The sequence below is a fragment of the Myotis yumanensis genome, unplaced genomic scaffold (genome assembly GCF_028538775.1).
Source record: "Myotis yumanensis isolate MYYU_CA2020_CCGP unplaced genomic scaffold, mMyoYum1.0.hap1 SCAF_1, whole genome shotgun sequence".
Taxonomy (NCBI): Eukaryota; Metazoa; Chordata; class Mammalia; order Chiroptera; family Vespertilionidae; genus Myotis; species Myotis yumanensis.
The window spans coordinates 137,060,421-137,077,588 of record NW_027223752.1 but is presented as its reverse complement, the minus strand read 5'-3'; the positions used below and the strand labels follow the sequence as shown (position 1 = coordinate 137,077,588).

The window sequence follows — 17,168 nt, the reverse complement described above, 5'->3', positions numbered from 1 at the left end:
AAAAATACAGGAAGATCGCCATTATTAATTTCCATCCTTTTATAAATGAAATCTTAGCTTTGGTAAACACCATTTGATTTAATTAAGTACATTTTTTCTTTTTTAAAACATATTTTTATGATTTCACAGAGGAAGGGAGAGGGAGAGAGAGATAGAAACATCAATGATGAGAGAGAATTATTAATCAGCTGCCTCCTGCATACCCCCCACTGAGGATCGAAGCCGAAACCCGGGCATGTGCCCTCACCAGAATGGAACCCCGGTCACTTCATTCCACAGGCCGACAGTCTATCCACTGAGCCAAATCAGCCAGGGCAAATTAAATAAGTACATCTTAAAGACCTACTAGGAGGAGTCCTCGGGGTGAACTAGACAATGTTCCTGTCCTCAAGGAGCTGAAAGGGCTGGTAATGTGGATGTAGATTTCCCTGTACACCAAGCCCTTCCCAATTGCAAACTGACAGGGTTCTTGAGAAAACCAAATTGAAGGAATTGAGGATGGCACACACAGGAACATTAAGTTCTCCAGGTTTATGTAGTTTTTTTCCAGGTGCAAAAACTTTCTCTTTCTAGTATCCCAAATTATTCCTGTGATGGCTTAAATATTTGATTGAAATGCCAGGAGCTAGTCTCTTGGCTAGGTTTCTAAGTGGAATTCCCCTTTTGCTATCCTCTATAAAACAAAATATTGAAGAGTTGCCTGGCTTTGTGTCTTGATGAATAATCATTGGGATAAGACATATTTCTCGGGAAAGGTAATATTGTTTATAATTCCTGCTGGACTTGGCTAATAGTTTCAGTGTTTGCTGAAATTCATACTGATATCTCTTGAATGGATCTTTTTCTTTTGATGGCCCTCCTTATGTAAAACCATCTTTATTTTCGTTGGAGAGTCTATTGTTAGCAAAATTACTTGTTAATATTAAATATGAGAAAGATTTCTATTCCAGTGGGAAGGGAAAAACTGCTGGTCCCCTTCCTTTTTTTGGCATCTAAATATTAAGAAAGAGTACAGCACCTGTCCTAGAATTGTAGGCTTCATCTTCAGAAAACTGTAAAACTCCAAACATATTTTTTGACTCCTGGGAATTCAACATGTTCCTTAAAACATTATTTTTATTACAGAAAATTCCTTGTCATTTTCTAAAAGCGTAGATTTTCCTCTTACTGATAAGTTACTCCATTTTTAAACATTTTAATTTAATTCTAAAATATTTCATTATATTAGTTATGTTGTTAGATGATTCAATATTTACTTTCACTTCTTTTTATATGAAATCAAAACAACTATTTGATTCACTCACATGAATGATAATTTGTGAATAAAAGAAAGAAAAGCCGGTGTGGCAGTGGTTAGAATCTCGGCTTGCACACGGAGGGTCACAGGTTTGGTTTGAGGTCAAGGACAGGTATCTGGGTTGCAGGTTCAATCCTGAGTGCAGGAGGCAACTGATCTCTCTCTCTCTCTCTCTCTCTCTCTCTCTCTCTCTCCTCCACTCTCTCAGGAAATAGATGGAAAAAGTATCCTTGGGTGAGGATTAACAAAAAAAGGAAAACAAAAAGAAAACACAAACCAAAAAACACATGATTGTTGTCTTGGCAGTTAGTTCATGTTATCATCCCCTAAACCTGGCTTTTCTTGAAATTTCCACTTTCCCAACAGTACTGATACAAATCGTCCCCAACAATGGGACATAAAGAAGGGACATAAACGAGGGATTTACCCTCCATCGACCCAATAATTCTTGGACACCAATTGGGGGGTCCTGCAATTTGACTCAATTCTGACAGTATCTATCTGAAGATAGTGTCAGGTCTCATAGGTAAGGACTCAGTCCTACAAGACTGCTCCCCGGCACCCCCCACCCCACCCGCCACCAACACACACACTTCAGATTCTAGTCACAACTTCAGGTTGTCACCTGTGTTTCTAACTGGTGATAAGGTGGAGGTTCCAACCACCTCCTCTTTGGGAATTATTTGCTAGAGTGGCTCACAGAACCCAGAGACACATTTTACTTAGTAGATCACTGATTTATTCTAAAAGGGTATAACTCTGGAGCAGCCAAATGGAAGAGAGCTTAGGTAAGTCAAGGGGAAGGGCGTGGAGTTTCTACAGCCTCTTCAGGTGACACTGTTCCAGCAACCCCCTGTGTTCACCGGCTCAGAAGCTCTCTGAACCCCCTCCTGGTTTAATGAGCTCTAATCAGGGTCTTCCTCTGTAGTAGTCTGCTTTGGCCTGCACAACAGAAATTGATTCTCTCACAGTTCTAGAAGCTAGAAGTCCACTGAAGGTCTGGTCCACTGAGGCCTCTCCTTTTGGCTTGCAAATGGCTATCATCTTGCTGCCCCTTCACGTGGTTGTCCCTCTGTGTATGGGAGCTTCTGACCCCCAATATCTCACTGTATATTCTAATCTCTTCTAATGTGGATGCCTATCATATTGGATTAGGGCCCATCCTAACAGCCTTATTTTAACTTAGTTACCTCTTTTAAGGCCCTATCTCCAAATACAGTCACATTCTCAGGTACTGGAGGTTGGGCTTCAACATATGAATTTTGGACTTACGTGAATTTAACAGGTTCCTGGATACAAGTTTAGAATATAATTATCACTTGTGTTTCTATGTGTTAGCAATTAACAAAAAGAAAATGAAATTGGAATGGAATTTATAATAACATGAAAAAAGTAAAATATATAGTAATATATCTAAAAGATAGGTGTAATGTCTGCACTGAAAACTACTAAGCATTGCTGAGAGAAATGAAAGAATATGCCACATTCATGGCTAGAAGACTCACTATTATTGTCAATTCATCCCAAATTGACCCATAGATGCAAGGCAACACAATTTATTTATTTATTTATTTATTTATTTATTTATTTATTTATTTTTGCTTTATTTATTTATTTTTATTTTATTTTATTTTTATTTTTCGCTTAAAGTATTACAAAGGGTATTACATAAGTGTCCTTTTTTCCCCCCCGCCCTTGACAAGCCCCTGCCCTCCCTTACCCCCCAGTGTCTTATGTCCATTAGTTATGGTTATATGGGTGCATACAAGTCCTTCAGTTGATCTCTTAATCCCCTCTCTCCACCCCCCCAACCCTCCCTGGCCTTTCCACTGCAGTTTGACAATCAGTTTGAGGCAGCTCTGCCTCTGTATCTATTATTGTTCAAAAGTTTGTAATGGTGTTTATTATCCATGAATGAGTGAGATCATGTGGTATTTTTCCTTCAATGACTGGCTTGTTTCACTTAGCATAATGCTCTCCAGTTCCATCCATGCTGTTGCAAATGGTAGGAGTTCCTTCTTTTTAACAGCAGCATAGTATTCCATTGTGTAGATGTACCACAGTTTTCTAATCCATTCATCTACTGATGGGCACTTAGGCTGTTTCCAGATCTTAGCTATGGTGAATTGTGCTAAGGCAACACAATTTAAATTTGAGCAGAGTGTGTTAGTTTCTAGTGAAAACTGACAAGCTGAGTCTAAAATTTATATGGAAATGTAAAGAAGCTAGAGTAACCAAGCCAGTCTTTAAAAAGCAGTACATGCCCTAACCGGTGTGGCTCAGTGGATAGAGCGTCGGCCTGCAGACTCAAGGGTCCCAGGTTCGATTCCGGTCAAGGGCATGTACCTTGGTTGCGGGCACATCCCCAGTGGGGAGTGTGCAGGAGGCAGCTGCTCGATGTTTCTCTCTCATCGATGTTTCTAGCTCTCTATCCCCCTCCCTTCCTCTCTGTAAAAATTCAATAGAATATATTTTAAAAAAATAAATAAAAAGCAGTACATAATGAACACTTTTACCACCAGAAACCAATTCACTATAAAGTTAGAGTTCTAAGACATGGGACAGTACTGGCATGGGGAAAGTCAAGCAGATTGGTGGAACGGGATAGAGATAGAGAATCCAGAAATAGCCCAAACATACAGTTTCATAACTTCCCAATTTATGGCAGAATTTCTACTGAAACTCAGAAGGAAAAGAAAATCTTCTGAAAAAATGATGCTTGATCAAGTGGATAGCAATATGGAAAAAATAAAGTATCCCTCTTCCTTACTAAATATTCCAAGTTCAATTGAGTAGTATTGTATACCTAACTATGACAGGTTAAAAACTAAACTTTAGGACAATGACATAGGATAATATCTTCCTGATCTTCAAATAAGGAATGATTTCTTAAACAGAAAATTGGACTACATAAAATTAAGAACTTTTGTTCACCAAAATAAACCATTTAGGTGCCCAAAAGGCAACCAGAGAGTCGTATACAATGTTTACAACACATATAACTAATAGTTCAAATATATATATGGCCCGGTGCATAAAATTCATGTAGGGAGGTGGGTTCCCTCAGCCCAGCCTGCACCCTTTCTAATCAGGGACCCCTTGGGGAATGTCCGGCAACCAGGCATCCCTCTGGCAATCTGGGACTGCTGGCTCCTAGCTGCTCACCTGCCTGCCTGCCTGATCACCCCTAACTGCCCTCCCCTGCCAGCCTGATCTCGCCCCCACCTGCCTCTGCCTGCCTCATTGCCCCTAACTACACTCCCCTGCCAGCCTGATCTCGCCTCCAACTGCCTCTGCCTTGGCCCCCACCACCATCACTTTGACTGGAAGGAAGTCAAATGTCCGGAAGATGGCTGGTGGACCTGATCTAATTAGCATATTACACTTTTATTAGTATAGCTAGATTATTTAGGCTAGGATTGCTTAAATGGGGGGTGGGGAGCCTTTTTCAGCAGGAGGAGATGCTCTTGGCAGACAAACACACAGAGTCCCTATATCTGGACTGATAGCCAGCCATATGCACTATACTGCCAAAGCGGTCATTAAAAAATTGATCTGCTTTCTTACACTTTACACCAAACAGCTGTTGGCCTTAAAACCCCTCCTCAGCCCCTACCTTAGGTTCTCCCTTTGCAGTTCACCCAGATTAGGTTCTGATTGGCTTGTTTCTATGCCAGTCAGTGTCAAAAGCTCCACCACCTAGGCAGCCATTGGCTCCTGGCACTTCACCCAGATTTGGTTCTGATTGGTCGGTTGTCTGCCAGTCAGTGAATCTGGGCCTATCTCTGGGCCTGATCAAAGAGGCAGAGCTGATCAGCACCCCCTCCCCCACTCTTGTGGAGGCCCAGAGAGAAACAGAGGCATGGCTGCTGGCGAAGCCAGGAGAGAAAGAGAGAGGCAATGGCTGATCAACAGCTGCCACTGAGGCTGCAGATCAGACGTTGCCTCTGTCTTTGGGCCTCTCTCCAGGCCTGATCTGCAGCCCCCTCGGCAGTCAGTGCTGGGTCACTGCCCCGGTACTGGCTGCAGTCAGTGTTGGGTAGCCACGGCTACCCAGAATTGACTTCCAGTGTTCGGTGTTCAGTGGAGCCTTGGTCATTGTGGATGTTACGGATCCTGGCTCTTTATATATATAGATAAGCCTAAGTGAGCTCCGACCATTCGACAATCCAACCCGTAGCTATGATGCACAATGACCACCAGTGGGCAGACGTTCAACATAGGAGCTGCCAAGCTGCGATGACTTGGCAGCTGCGGTTCTCAGGTGACACACCTAGAACCAGAGCAGATACAGCCCAATTCAGGGGTATGTCACCTGAGACCTGCCCTCTCACAATCTGGGACCTCTCAGGGGATGTCAGAGAGCTAGTTTCGGCCCGATATCCATAGGCCATGTGGAGGGACCCCACCTGTGCACAAATCTGTGCACCAGGCCTCTAGTATACTAATAACTACTACAAACCAGTAAGAAAAATGCACATACATACACAACCCACTGGCAAATGGGCTTGAGAAGGCAGGCACCTCAAGAAAAGAGTATATCCAATGGTCAATAAACATGTGTTCATCTTATTATTAAGCAGGTAAAGTACAATTAGAAACACAATGTGGTGGCATTGTATATATGTCAAAATGGTCAAAAATTAAATTAAAAATGGTGTCAAATGTTGGTGAGGAAGTGGAGTAATTCTAGCTCTCAGATGCTATTGGTGGGGATGTAAATTCCAACAACCACTTTGGGAAACTGCCAGTATCTTCTAAAGTGAAACATGGACATTCCCTATGATTAGCCGACCATGTCCTGGTTTTCCCTGCTCAGTTTTGGCTTGTGCACATTTTCTCAAAATGCTTTTTAGGTTAGCATTTGTCTTAGGCTTTTTCATTTTGAAACAAAATTTTGTTTAATAGTTGCATTCAAATAAGACAGGAAAGTTCTAGTGGACCTTCTTCTTTCAGCATCTGCCAGGATTTGCCTAGTAGCGTGGGATGTATAAATAGTAGAGTTCATACTTTAACACATTGTTAAATCTTAAAGGCAACCAGAGATAACACAGTTTCCTTTCACCAACTCTCTCCTGATGCCGCATAACTAAAGTTTTTCTTTGATGGACACCATGCAGAGTGCTTTAAAAATAAACATTCTTCTTTGTCTTGAATTGTAGTAAAAGAAGTTCTTGACAAAAACTTCTGATGGGTGTCCAAGTGGCCCCTTCTGGCCATTTGGTATAATACCAGCCAATTGTGCCGTGGCCCCTACCCATTGTCCTATGAGAAGCGTGAAGCCCATAAACTGCCAGCTGGTGTGATCAGCGGGAAAGTTGGGAAACTATATTTAGGAGTATTTGAAATATGTACAGAAAATAAAAGCTGAGCTGTCCTGTTAAAGAGTGAATCGAGTAGTTTTGTTATCTATTGTATGGTGTAAATCTACAATTGTTCATTAATCATGCCATTATTTGGTAATGCTTTGTAAATTTCACAATAAATTTCCTTAAGAGCAATGAGCTAAAAAAAAAAACAAAACCTGGAAATGCATATTTAATTAAAACAATTAGGTACTATTTCTGTTTCTCAAGGAAGGTGATGATAAATGAATTATTTTCACAAAATATCTATGGACTGACATCAACTATCCATCACAGGGTGATATCACTGATCACAGAACAAATGGATTGAAGAAATGTCTGCATATATATTAAAGTGGTAGGGATTTTAGAAGGGCTGTAAGTAGCCACAAAAGGTGAGTTTGCATGTCACTCCATGAAGCATGACTTTACATTAAGATCAAATGACCATTGCAAATTAATTTTTTTCATTTAAAAATTCCTAATTTTCTTGTGCAAATACAAAACATGAAATGATAGCTGTCGGTGTGTTTACTCCATTAGCAGAACAAGAACTTTTAATTTATTTTTTGTTAATCCTCACCTGAGGAAATTTTTCCATTGATTTTTTTTATTGAGAGTTGTGGAGGGATGGAAGAAAGAGAGACATCAATGTGAGAGTGAGGGAGAGAGACATAGGGAGAGGGAGAGAGAGAGGGGGAGAGACATCAATGTGAGAGAGAGAGAGAGAGAGAGAGAGAGACATCAATGTGAGAGAGACACATTGATTTCTTGCCTCTTGCAGGTGCCCCAACCGGGTCGGGGACTGAACTCACAACTCAGGTACATGCCTTTGACGGGGAATCAAACCTGAAACCCTTTGGCACAAAGGCTGATGCTCTAACCACTGAGAAACCCCAGCCAGGGCAGAACAAGAAATTTTAAAACAGTTAAATGATAACAACAGAATAGCAATGTCATTGATGCCTCAGAAGGCTGACTGTTAAGCCTTTTCCAGTACACCCCTCTGGCACCCTAAATCCCACTTTATGCTCCATACTTCTGAAGTAAAAGACATCTTAAGACTGTCTTTTTGTAAATAATAATATAGTACAGTAATTTGTAAACAGCAAAACCAAACCTCATCATTTGAAATACTTCTGTAGCATTGCTGTTACATGTTCTACTTTACTACTTTCATTAGTCTTAAACCATAAAATAAATATGTCAACTGTAAAGCTTTCCTGAGGCATTGTACATTTACATATTTACAAGAGGCCCAATGCACGAAATTCGTGCAAGAGTAGGCCTTCCTTCCCCTGCTGCCAGCACCGGCTTCCCTCTGGCACCTGGGACCCGGTCTTCCCTCGAAGTCCTGGCTTCATCTGGAAGGTCATCCAGAAGGACATCCAGTCTCATTAGCATATTACCCTTTTATTATTATAGATCCTTCACTTCAACCTATGTTTTCTATACCTTGGGACAGGTCCCAAGTTTCTGTGTATAGTTATCAAGTGCTCAGGAGATGGCGATGTTACATTGTCTTTTGATCAGTTTTCGGAGCTGTTGCTTTCTAGGACACTCATCAGAAACTTGTCATCTTAGAACAGGGGTTGAGAAGAAAAACCCAGATCTCTTAACCTGGTTCTAATTAGATACCAACTGAGATTCTAAGTCTCCTTTTTATTTTCCAAATCCTATAAAAATTTGGTGTCTTATGTAAATAGATATTGTCTAAACATCCATTCCTTAGGCATTTTTCTTTAATACCTCTCATCTGAGATTCTGAATGTATTCTGTTAATATTTCCTCTTCAGGTCTTAAAATCTAGATAAGTAGATGAATCCCCTCACAAATCCTTTATTCTTTTTTCAGCACTTAAAACAACAAAGTCCAGAGAAGTGATGTTATTCTGAAAATTGAGTTTTGCCTCCCAGAAAACAGCCTTTCAATTTTTAAAATATCGCTAACACTAACAAATAGGATAAAGTCTATCTGATGAGTGAATGAATGAGTGACAATCTGGCTGGCTGCAGGACCTTTCTGCCACCCCCAGGCCTGTCACTGAGGCTGGCTAATAGGAACGTTGTTCAATTTTTACTTTGTCTTATCAAAACTAGGAGCTCAGTGCATGTATTTTTGTACCTTGAAAGGAACTGTAAGCCACGAGGCTGTAGTGGGCACAGAGTCAGGTCTCAGCCCATCCTCTGTGCCCCTACCCGGCCCCTCCTGCCATGGACCCCATTCCCCTGTCTGCCAGCAGCCTAGGTCCTGCTGCTACTGCTCCCATGTGCTAACAGCATGGAGCAATTGGGACTGGCGCCGGGCACTGGCAGCTGGTGGGAGTGGTGGCTCTGGCGCTGGCTGTGGGTGTGAGCAGGGCTAGTGCCAGCAGTGGGTGCGAGCGGTGGCTCTGTTGCCCGCAGCGGGTACGAGTGGGGCCGTCACAGGCAGTGGGTGTGAGAGGCGGCTGCTGGCCCTGATCGCCCCTCAGGAACAGGAGGAGGTAGAGAAACCCTGAGGGGTGATCGGGGCCAGTAGCCACCACTCACACCCACTGACGGCACTGAGTGATCAGGGCCAGCGCTGGCAAGCGCCGGGCGGGACAGTGGCACATGGGAGCAAAGAATTTTCTGTAACCATGAGAGGCCAGCCCTGATGACAGCAACCAGTGCTCTGCCTTGGTCTGGCGCCCCGGCTCACCTGCTCCACGGTCCCTCTGTGGCCATTTCCCACCATGTTCCACACTCTACCGCCTGCTGGCGCCACCGCCATGTTCCGCGCACGTCCCTTGGTAGTCAGCGAACGTCATAGTGACCGGCTGTTCAGTTGTTCGGTTGTTCAGCCATTTGGTCTATTTGCATATTAGGGTTTTATATATATACTAGAGGCTGGGTGCACAAAAGTTTGTGCACTCAGGGTAGAGGAGGGGATCCCCCCCAGCCCGGCCTGTGCTCTCTCACAGTCTGTGACCCCTCGGGACATAACGACCTGCTGGCTTAGGCCTGCTCCCGGGTGGCAGAGGGCAAGCCCAATCCCTAGGTGCAGCTCCTGGTCAGGCTCAGAGCAGGGCCGAATGGGGAGTTGGGGCACCGCCCCTGTCATGCACAGAGCAGGGTGGATAGGGAGGTTGGGATGCCAACGTCAATCACGCTCAGGGTAGGGCCAATTGTGGGGTTGGGGCACTGCACCCTGTCACACTCAAGGCAGGGTCAATGGGGAGGTGGCAGCACCACCCCCTGTCAAGAACAGAGCAGGGCCGATCAGGGGTTTGGGGCACTGTACCCTGTCACTCACAGAGCAGGGCCAATCAGGGGGTTGGGGTGCTGCCCCCTGTCACGCACAGAGCAGGGCCTATCAGGGGGATTGGGGCTCCGTACCTTGTCACGCACAGAGCAGGGTCAATCAGGGGGTTGGGGAGCTCCCCCTTGGCATGCACAGTGCAGAGCCCATCATGGGGTTGAGGAGCTGCCCCCTGTCACTCACAGAGTAGGGTGGATAGGAGAGTTAGGGCACCGCCCGGTCAAACACAGAGCAGGGCAGATCAGGGGGTTGGGGCGCTGCATCCTGTCACACTCAGGGCAAGGTCAATGGGGAGGTTATGGCTCTCCTCCGTCCCACACAGAGCAGGGCCCATGGGGTTGAGAGGGTTGGGGCGCCGCACCCTGTCACACACAGAGCATGGCCAATCAGGGGGTTGGGGTGCCGCCACTGTCACACTCAGGGCAGGGAAGATGGGGAGGTTATGGCTCTACCCCGTCACACACAGTTCAGGGCCTGTTGGGGGGGGGGGGAGTTAGGGTGCCGCATCCTGTCACACACAGAGCAGGGGCCATGGGGGGGGGGGGGTTGGCTTGGGGCGCTGCACCCTGTCAAACACAGAGCCACAGGGCGATCAAGGGATTGGGGAGCTCCCCCCTATCAGGCACAGAGCAGGACAGATCAGGGGGTTGGGGTGCTGCCCCCTGTCAAGCTGATCCTGGGGCTGGGAGGCATATTACCCTTTTACTATATAGAATAGAGGCATGGTGCATGGGTGGCGGATGGCTGGTTTGCCCTGAAGGGTGTCCTGGATCAGGGCGGGGGTCCCCACTCAGGTGCCTAGCCAGTCTGGGTGAGGGGCTGAGGGCCGTTTTCCGGCTGGCGGGTGACTGAAGCTCCCTACCGCTCCTTTTTATCTTTTTCTTTTTTTTTCTATTCTGGGCCAGCTTTAGCTCTGAGGCTTCCGCTGCTGAAAACTTTGATACAATGTTGCGGTCCGGCTGGCTGATGCCCGGCTGACTGAAAGCCGGTTTCTGGGGTTATGTTTAGCTTCTATATTTGCAACATAGTTGCTTAGAGTTGCAGCTGAGAGGCCGGCAAGTCAGGTGGGGAACGTTGGAGTCCGCAGTCACTGGAGCAAGCAAGCCTCCCTGTTCGCTTCAGTGCATGGATATGCTGATTAGCCAATGGGAAGGGTAGCGGTCGTACGCTAAGTACCATGTTTCTCTTTTATTAGAGTAGATATAGATAGATTTCAGGGCTACAAAAAGGTATAGCTAATCTAACCAACATACACACACCTACCACTCATCTCTAGAAAAAAAGTTCACAGGTGCACTTGAACACCATATGCATTATTCCTATTTGCACTAATTGTTCTTATTCCCTAGTATTTCAAGTCCAGTTTTTTCATTCATGTCTTTGTCATCTATCCTACTGACTTTCTTCTGTTGTTGTTCATCCTTACCCAAGAATATTTTTCCCACTGATTTTTAGAGAGGGTGGAAAGGGAGGCAGGGAGGGAAGAGAGGGAGAGAGAAACACTGATGTGAGAAGAGAGATACACCTTTTGGTTACCTCTGCTCATGACTCAACAGGGACCTGGGATTGAAGCTGCAACCCAGGTATGTGTCCTTGAACACTTTGGCGTGCAGGCCCACACTGTAACCACGGAACCACATCGGCCAGTGCCTGGCTGATCTTTTATACTTGCTTTTTTTTCTGTTCAACATTATGTTTTGGAAACTTCCCACGTTTATATCTAGTTTATTCATTTTTACGTTTACACATTGAGTGCATTACCATTCTTCCACTAATGCATATTTATATCACTTCCAATTTTCCACTATGGACCACACCCATAGTTGTTTGTGTGAGATATTTCTATAAATCTGTTTACTGCATGCACCTTAGATATTTCATAAAAACAACAAAACATAAAAACTGATATCTATAGTCATGGCAGCCAGCTTATCTTCCCATTGCCTCATTAAATGTAACTTGTGTTATCTACACTAATAAAAGAGAAACATGGTAATTAGCGTACAACCGCTACCCTTCCCATTGGCTAATCAGCATATCCTTATGCAAATTAACTTCAGCCAAGATGGCGGCCGGCAGCCAGGCAGCTGGAAGCGAACATGAGGCTTGCTTGCTCCAGGGACTGCAGACTCCAATGTTCCCGCCTGCCTTGCAGGCCTCTGAGCTGGCAGTTTGAAACTTTGTAACAAATATAGCCGGCTGGGATCTCAGAGCTGAAGTTATACATTGTTTCGATTACAGAACGGCAAACAAACCAGCAGCGGAAGCCTCAGAGCTAGAGCCAGAGCTAAAGCTGGCCCAAAATAACATAAAAAAAAGAAAAAAGGAGTGGTTGAGAGCTTCAGTCAAAACCGCCAGCCTGAAAGCAGCCCTCAGCCCCTGACCCAGACTGGCCAGGCACCCCAGTCGGGACCCCCACCCTGAAGGGTGTGTGACCAGCTGCAAACAGCCATCATCCCCTCACCCAGGCTGGCCAGGCACCCCAGTGGGGACCCCCACCCTGATCCAGGACACCCTTCAGGGCAAACCAGCCGGCCCCAAGGCCTCTATCCTATATAGTAAAAGGGTAATATGCCTCCCAGCACCGGGATCAGCGGAACCGCGAGGCCTCCTGGCACCGGATCACCGTGACAGGGGGCAGCTCCTGAAACCCCTGATCGGCCTGCTCTGTGTGTGACAGGGGTTGGCGCCCCAACCCCCCCCCCCCCCTCCATGGGCCCTGCTGTGTCTGTGACGGGATAGAGCCATAACCTCCCCATCGGCCCTGCCCTGAGTGTGACAGTGGTGGCGCCCCAACCCCCTGATCCGCCCTGCTCTGTGTGTGACAGGGGACGGTACCCTAACTCCCCTAACGGCCCTACTCTGTGCGTGACGGGGGAGCTCCCCAACACCCTGATGGGCCCTGCTCTGTGCATGACGGGGGGGGGGGCAGTGCACCAACCCCCTGATTGGCCCTGCTCTGTGAGTGACAGGGGGCAGCGCCCCAACCCCCTGATTGGCCCTGCTCTGTGCATCACAGGGGGTGGTGCCACAACCTCCCCATTGACCCTGCCTTGAGTGTGATAGGGGGCTGTGCCCCAACCCCCCAATCAGCCCTACCCTGAGCGTGACTGAGGGTGGCATCGCAACCTCCCAATCCACCCTGCTCTGTGCATGACAGGGGATGGCGCCCCAACTCCCCAATCAGCCCTGCTCTGAGCCAGACCAGGGGCTGCACCTAGGGATTGGGCCTGCCCTCTGCCACCCAGGAGCAGGCCTAAGCCAGCACGTTGTTATCTCCCGAGGGGTCCCAGACTGCGAGGGGGCACAGGCCAGGCTGAGGGACCCCCCCTCCCCCCCCGAGTGCACAAATTTTTGTGCACCGGGCCTCTAGTTTCTTATAAGCATTGATAATTTTAAGATATTAAGAAGGCAATAGCCTGAGATTTCAAAAACCTTTCAGCGTGTCATTCAGCCTCTCAGAACTTGAATTTTCTAAACACCAATGAGTGGAACGGTACGGTTGTAGGCATGCACACATTCCACGTGACTTCAAATCTCTGTGTTTAAGGACTTTGGCTGCTTGTTATCCCCCCAAGACTGTCAACCCACCCCCACTTTTAAAAATAACTTTTTGATATTGAAATTTCAAATGTATAAAAAATAGAGAAAATAGAATAATGAACTTTTATGTTCTTATCATTTAGTTTTAACAATTATTAATTCAGGCCCTCTTGATTCATACATGCCTATTGCCTACACACTCCCCTCTCCTCCACATTCTTTGAAGCATATCTTGGAATTCTAGGATCTTAATCTGAAAGATAACAATTTTTTTCTTTTAAACAATGGCAATAACATGATCACACAAACACAATTAATAGTCAGTCTTTATTAATAAAATAACCAGTAAGAGTACACATTTTCAATATTTTCTCATAACAATTTTATGAACCTTGGTCCAGGGGTTCCGCCTTGCCCACGGCCCGACTTTCTGATAACGATCACGATCACGATCACAGTCACAATCATGGGCCGCAGGAAAGGCAGCTTCTGGGTCAGGGGACATCGCCTCTCCTGGGGCCTGGCTTTCAGATCACAATCACTATCATGTCCACAGGCAAGGCAGCTCCTGGGTCCCAGGGTGCCTCCTTGCCTGCGGCCCAGCTTTCAGATCATGATCACGACCATGGGCCGCAGGCAAGGCGGCTCCTGTGTCCCAAGGTGCTGTCCTGCCTGTGGCCTGGCTTTCAAATCTCAATCCCGGGCCGCAGGCAAGGAGGTACCTGGGTCCCGGGGTGCCGCCTTGCCAAGAGCCCAGCTTTCTGATCACGATCAAGTGCTCGATCACGAGCTGCAGGCAAGGCAGCTCCTGGGTACTGGGGTGGTGCCTTGCCTGCGGCCCAGTTTTCCAATCATGAAAACGAACAAAGGCCACAGTCAAGGTGGCTGATGGGTCCTGGGGTGCCGCCTTGCCTGCGGTCCTGCTTTCAGATCTCAATCACAGGCCACAGGCAGGGCGGCACCTTTGTGCCCAGGGGCTGCCTTGCCTGGGGTCCTCTTTTCTGATCTCGATCTTAATCACAAGCCACAGGCAAGGTGGCTCCATGGTCTGAGGGGCACCCCTTGTCTGTGACCTGGCTTTCAAATCACTATCACGGGCTGCAGGCAAGGCAGCTCCTGGGTCCCGGGGTTAGGCCTTGCCTGTGGTCCTGCATTCCAATCTCAATCATGGGCCACAGGCAAGGCGGCTCCTGGGACCCGGGGTGCCCCCATGCCTGAGGCCAGGCTTTCAGATCAGGATCATGATAATGGGCCAGAGGCAAGGCGGCTCCTGGGTTCCAGTGTGCCGCCATGCCTGAGGCCGGCCCTGTGAGCATTATCACGATCACGGGCCCCCTTGGGTCCCGGGGTGCCCCCTTGCCTGTGGTCCTGCTTTTAAATCACGATCGCAATCACGGCTGTAGGCAAGGCAGCTCCTGGGTCCGGGGGTGCCGCCTTGTCTGTGGTCCGGCTTTCAAATCACGATCATGGGCCACAGGGAAGATGGCTGATGGGTCCTGGGGTGCCGCCTTGCCTGTGGTCCTGCATTCCTATCTCAATCACCAGATGCAGGCAAGGCTGAGGACCCAGGGTGTTGCCTTGCCTGCGGCCTTACTTTCTGATCATGATCGCAATCACAGGCCTCAGGCAAGGCGGCCCCTTTGTCCCGGGTTGTCACCTTGCCTGTGGTCCGGCTTTCAAATCACCATCATGGCCCACAGGCAAGGCGGCTCCTGGGATTTGGGGTGCCATCTTGCCTGTGGTCTGGCTTTCAGATCTCAATCATGGGAAGAGGGCAAGGCAGCTCCTGGGACCCAGGGTGTCGCCTTGCCTGCGGCCTTAATTTCCAATTTCTATCACGATCACAATCACGTTCACGGCTGCAGCCAAGGCATCTCCTAGGTCCCGGGTTGCCGCCTTGCCTGCGGTCCTTCTTTCAAATCACAATCATGGGCCATAGGCAAGGTGACTCCTGGGACCCGGGGGGCCACATTGCCTGTGGTCCGGCTTTCCTATCTTAATCACCGGATGCAGGAAAGCTGGCTCCTGGGACCCAGGGTGTTGCCTGGCTTGAGGCCTTACTTTCTGATCACTATTATAATCATGGGCCACAGGCAAGGTGGCCCCTTTGTCCCGGGGTCCCACCTTGCATGTGGTCCGGCTTTCAAATCACGATCATGGCCCATAGGCATGGCGGTTCCTGGGACACAGGGTGCTGCATGGCCTTCGGCTCAGCTTTCTGATCATGATCATAATCACGGGCCACAGGCATGATGGCTGATGGGTTCTTGGGTGCCGCCATGCCTGTGGACTTCTTTCAGATCAAGATCAAGATCACGATCATGGCTGCAGGCAAGGCAGTTCGTAGGTCTCCGGGTGCCGCCTTGCCTGCGGCCCAGCTTTCAAATCTCGATCACAGTCCTCAGGCAAGACGGCTCCTGGGTCCCGGTGTGCCACCTTGGCTGTGGTTCTTCTTTCTGATTTCAATCACAGGGCACAGGCAAGGCGGCTCCTGGGACACAGGGTGCTGCCTTGCCTGTGGCCTTAATTTCTAATTACTATCACGAAAATAATCAGGATCACCCTGCAGGCAAGGCACCTCCTGGGTCCCGGGGTGCCGCCTTGTCTGTGGTCCGGCTTTCAAATCATGATCATGGGCCACAGGCAAGGCGGCTCCTGGGACACAGGGTGCTGCCTTGCCTGTGGCCTTAATTTCTAATTACTATCACGAAAATAATCAGGATCACCCTGCAGGCAAGGCACCTCCTGGGTCCCGGGGTGCCGCCTTGTCTGTGGTCCGGCTTTCAAATCATGATCATGGGCCACAGGCAAGGCGGGTCCTGGGACACGGGGTGCCACCTTCCCTGTGGTCCAGCTTTCCTATCTGAATTACCGGATGCAGGCAAGGCGGCTCCTGGGACCCAGATTGTTGCCTTGCCTGCGGACTTACTTTCTGATCTTGATCACGATCACAGGCCGCAGGCAAGGCGGCCCCTGTTCCCAGGTTGCAGCCTTGCCTGTGGTCTGGCTTTCAAATCACGATCATGGCCCACAGGCATGGCGGTTCCTGGGACGCAGGGTGCTGCCTAGCCTTCGGCTCAGCTTTCCAATCATGATCATAATCACGGGCCACAGTCAAGATTGCTGATGGGACCTGGGGTGCCGCCTTGCCAGTGGTCCTGATTTCAGATCAAGATCAACATCACCATCATGGCTGAAGGCAAGGCATTTCAGAGGTCTCGGGTGAGGCCTTGCAGGTGGCCAGCTTTCAAATCACGATCACAGTTCTCAGGAAAGGCGGCTCCTGGGTCCCAGTAAGCCACCTTGCCTGTGGTCCTGCTTGAAATCATGATCATGGGCCACAGGCAAGGGGGCTCCTGGGACCCGGGGTGCCACCTTGCCTGTGATCCGGCTTTCCGATCTCAATCACCTGACACAGGCAAGGCGGTTCTTTGGACCCAGGGTGCTGCCTTGACTGCGGCCTTACTTTCAGATTACTATCACATTCATGATCACGATCACAGCTGCAGGGAAGGCACATCCTCGGTTCTGCGGTGCCGCCTTGCCTGTGGTCTGGCTTTCAAATCACGATCATGGGCCGCAGGCAAGGCGGCTCCTGGGACCTGGGGTGCCACCTTGCCCGTGGTCCGACTTTATAATATCAATCATGGGAAGCAGGCAAGGCAGCTCCTGGGATCCAGGGTGATGCCTTGCCTGTGGCC

The 17,168-nt window shown here is 48.1% G+C and overlaps 1 protein-coding gene across 1 annotated transcript in view; it reads right to left on the bottom strand.

Annotated features, from left to right (window-relative positions):
* LOC139016582 (cyclin-Y-like protein 1) overlaps positions 1-15,748 on the bottom strand; it is a 71,453-nt gene extending 55,705 nt beyond the window's left edge. Inside the window, exon 1 of the mRNA XM_070424865.1 lies at positions 15,620-15,748. Within this exon, the coding sequence (XP_070280966.1) occupies positions 15,620-15,748 (129 nt within the window). The remainder of the gene's footprint in view (positions 1-15,619) is intronic.
* Positions 15,749-17,168: the final 1,420 nt, after the last annotated feature.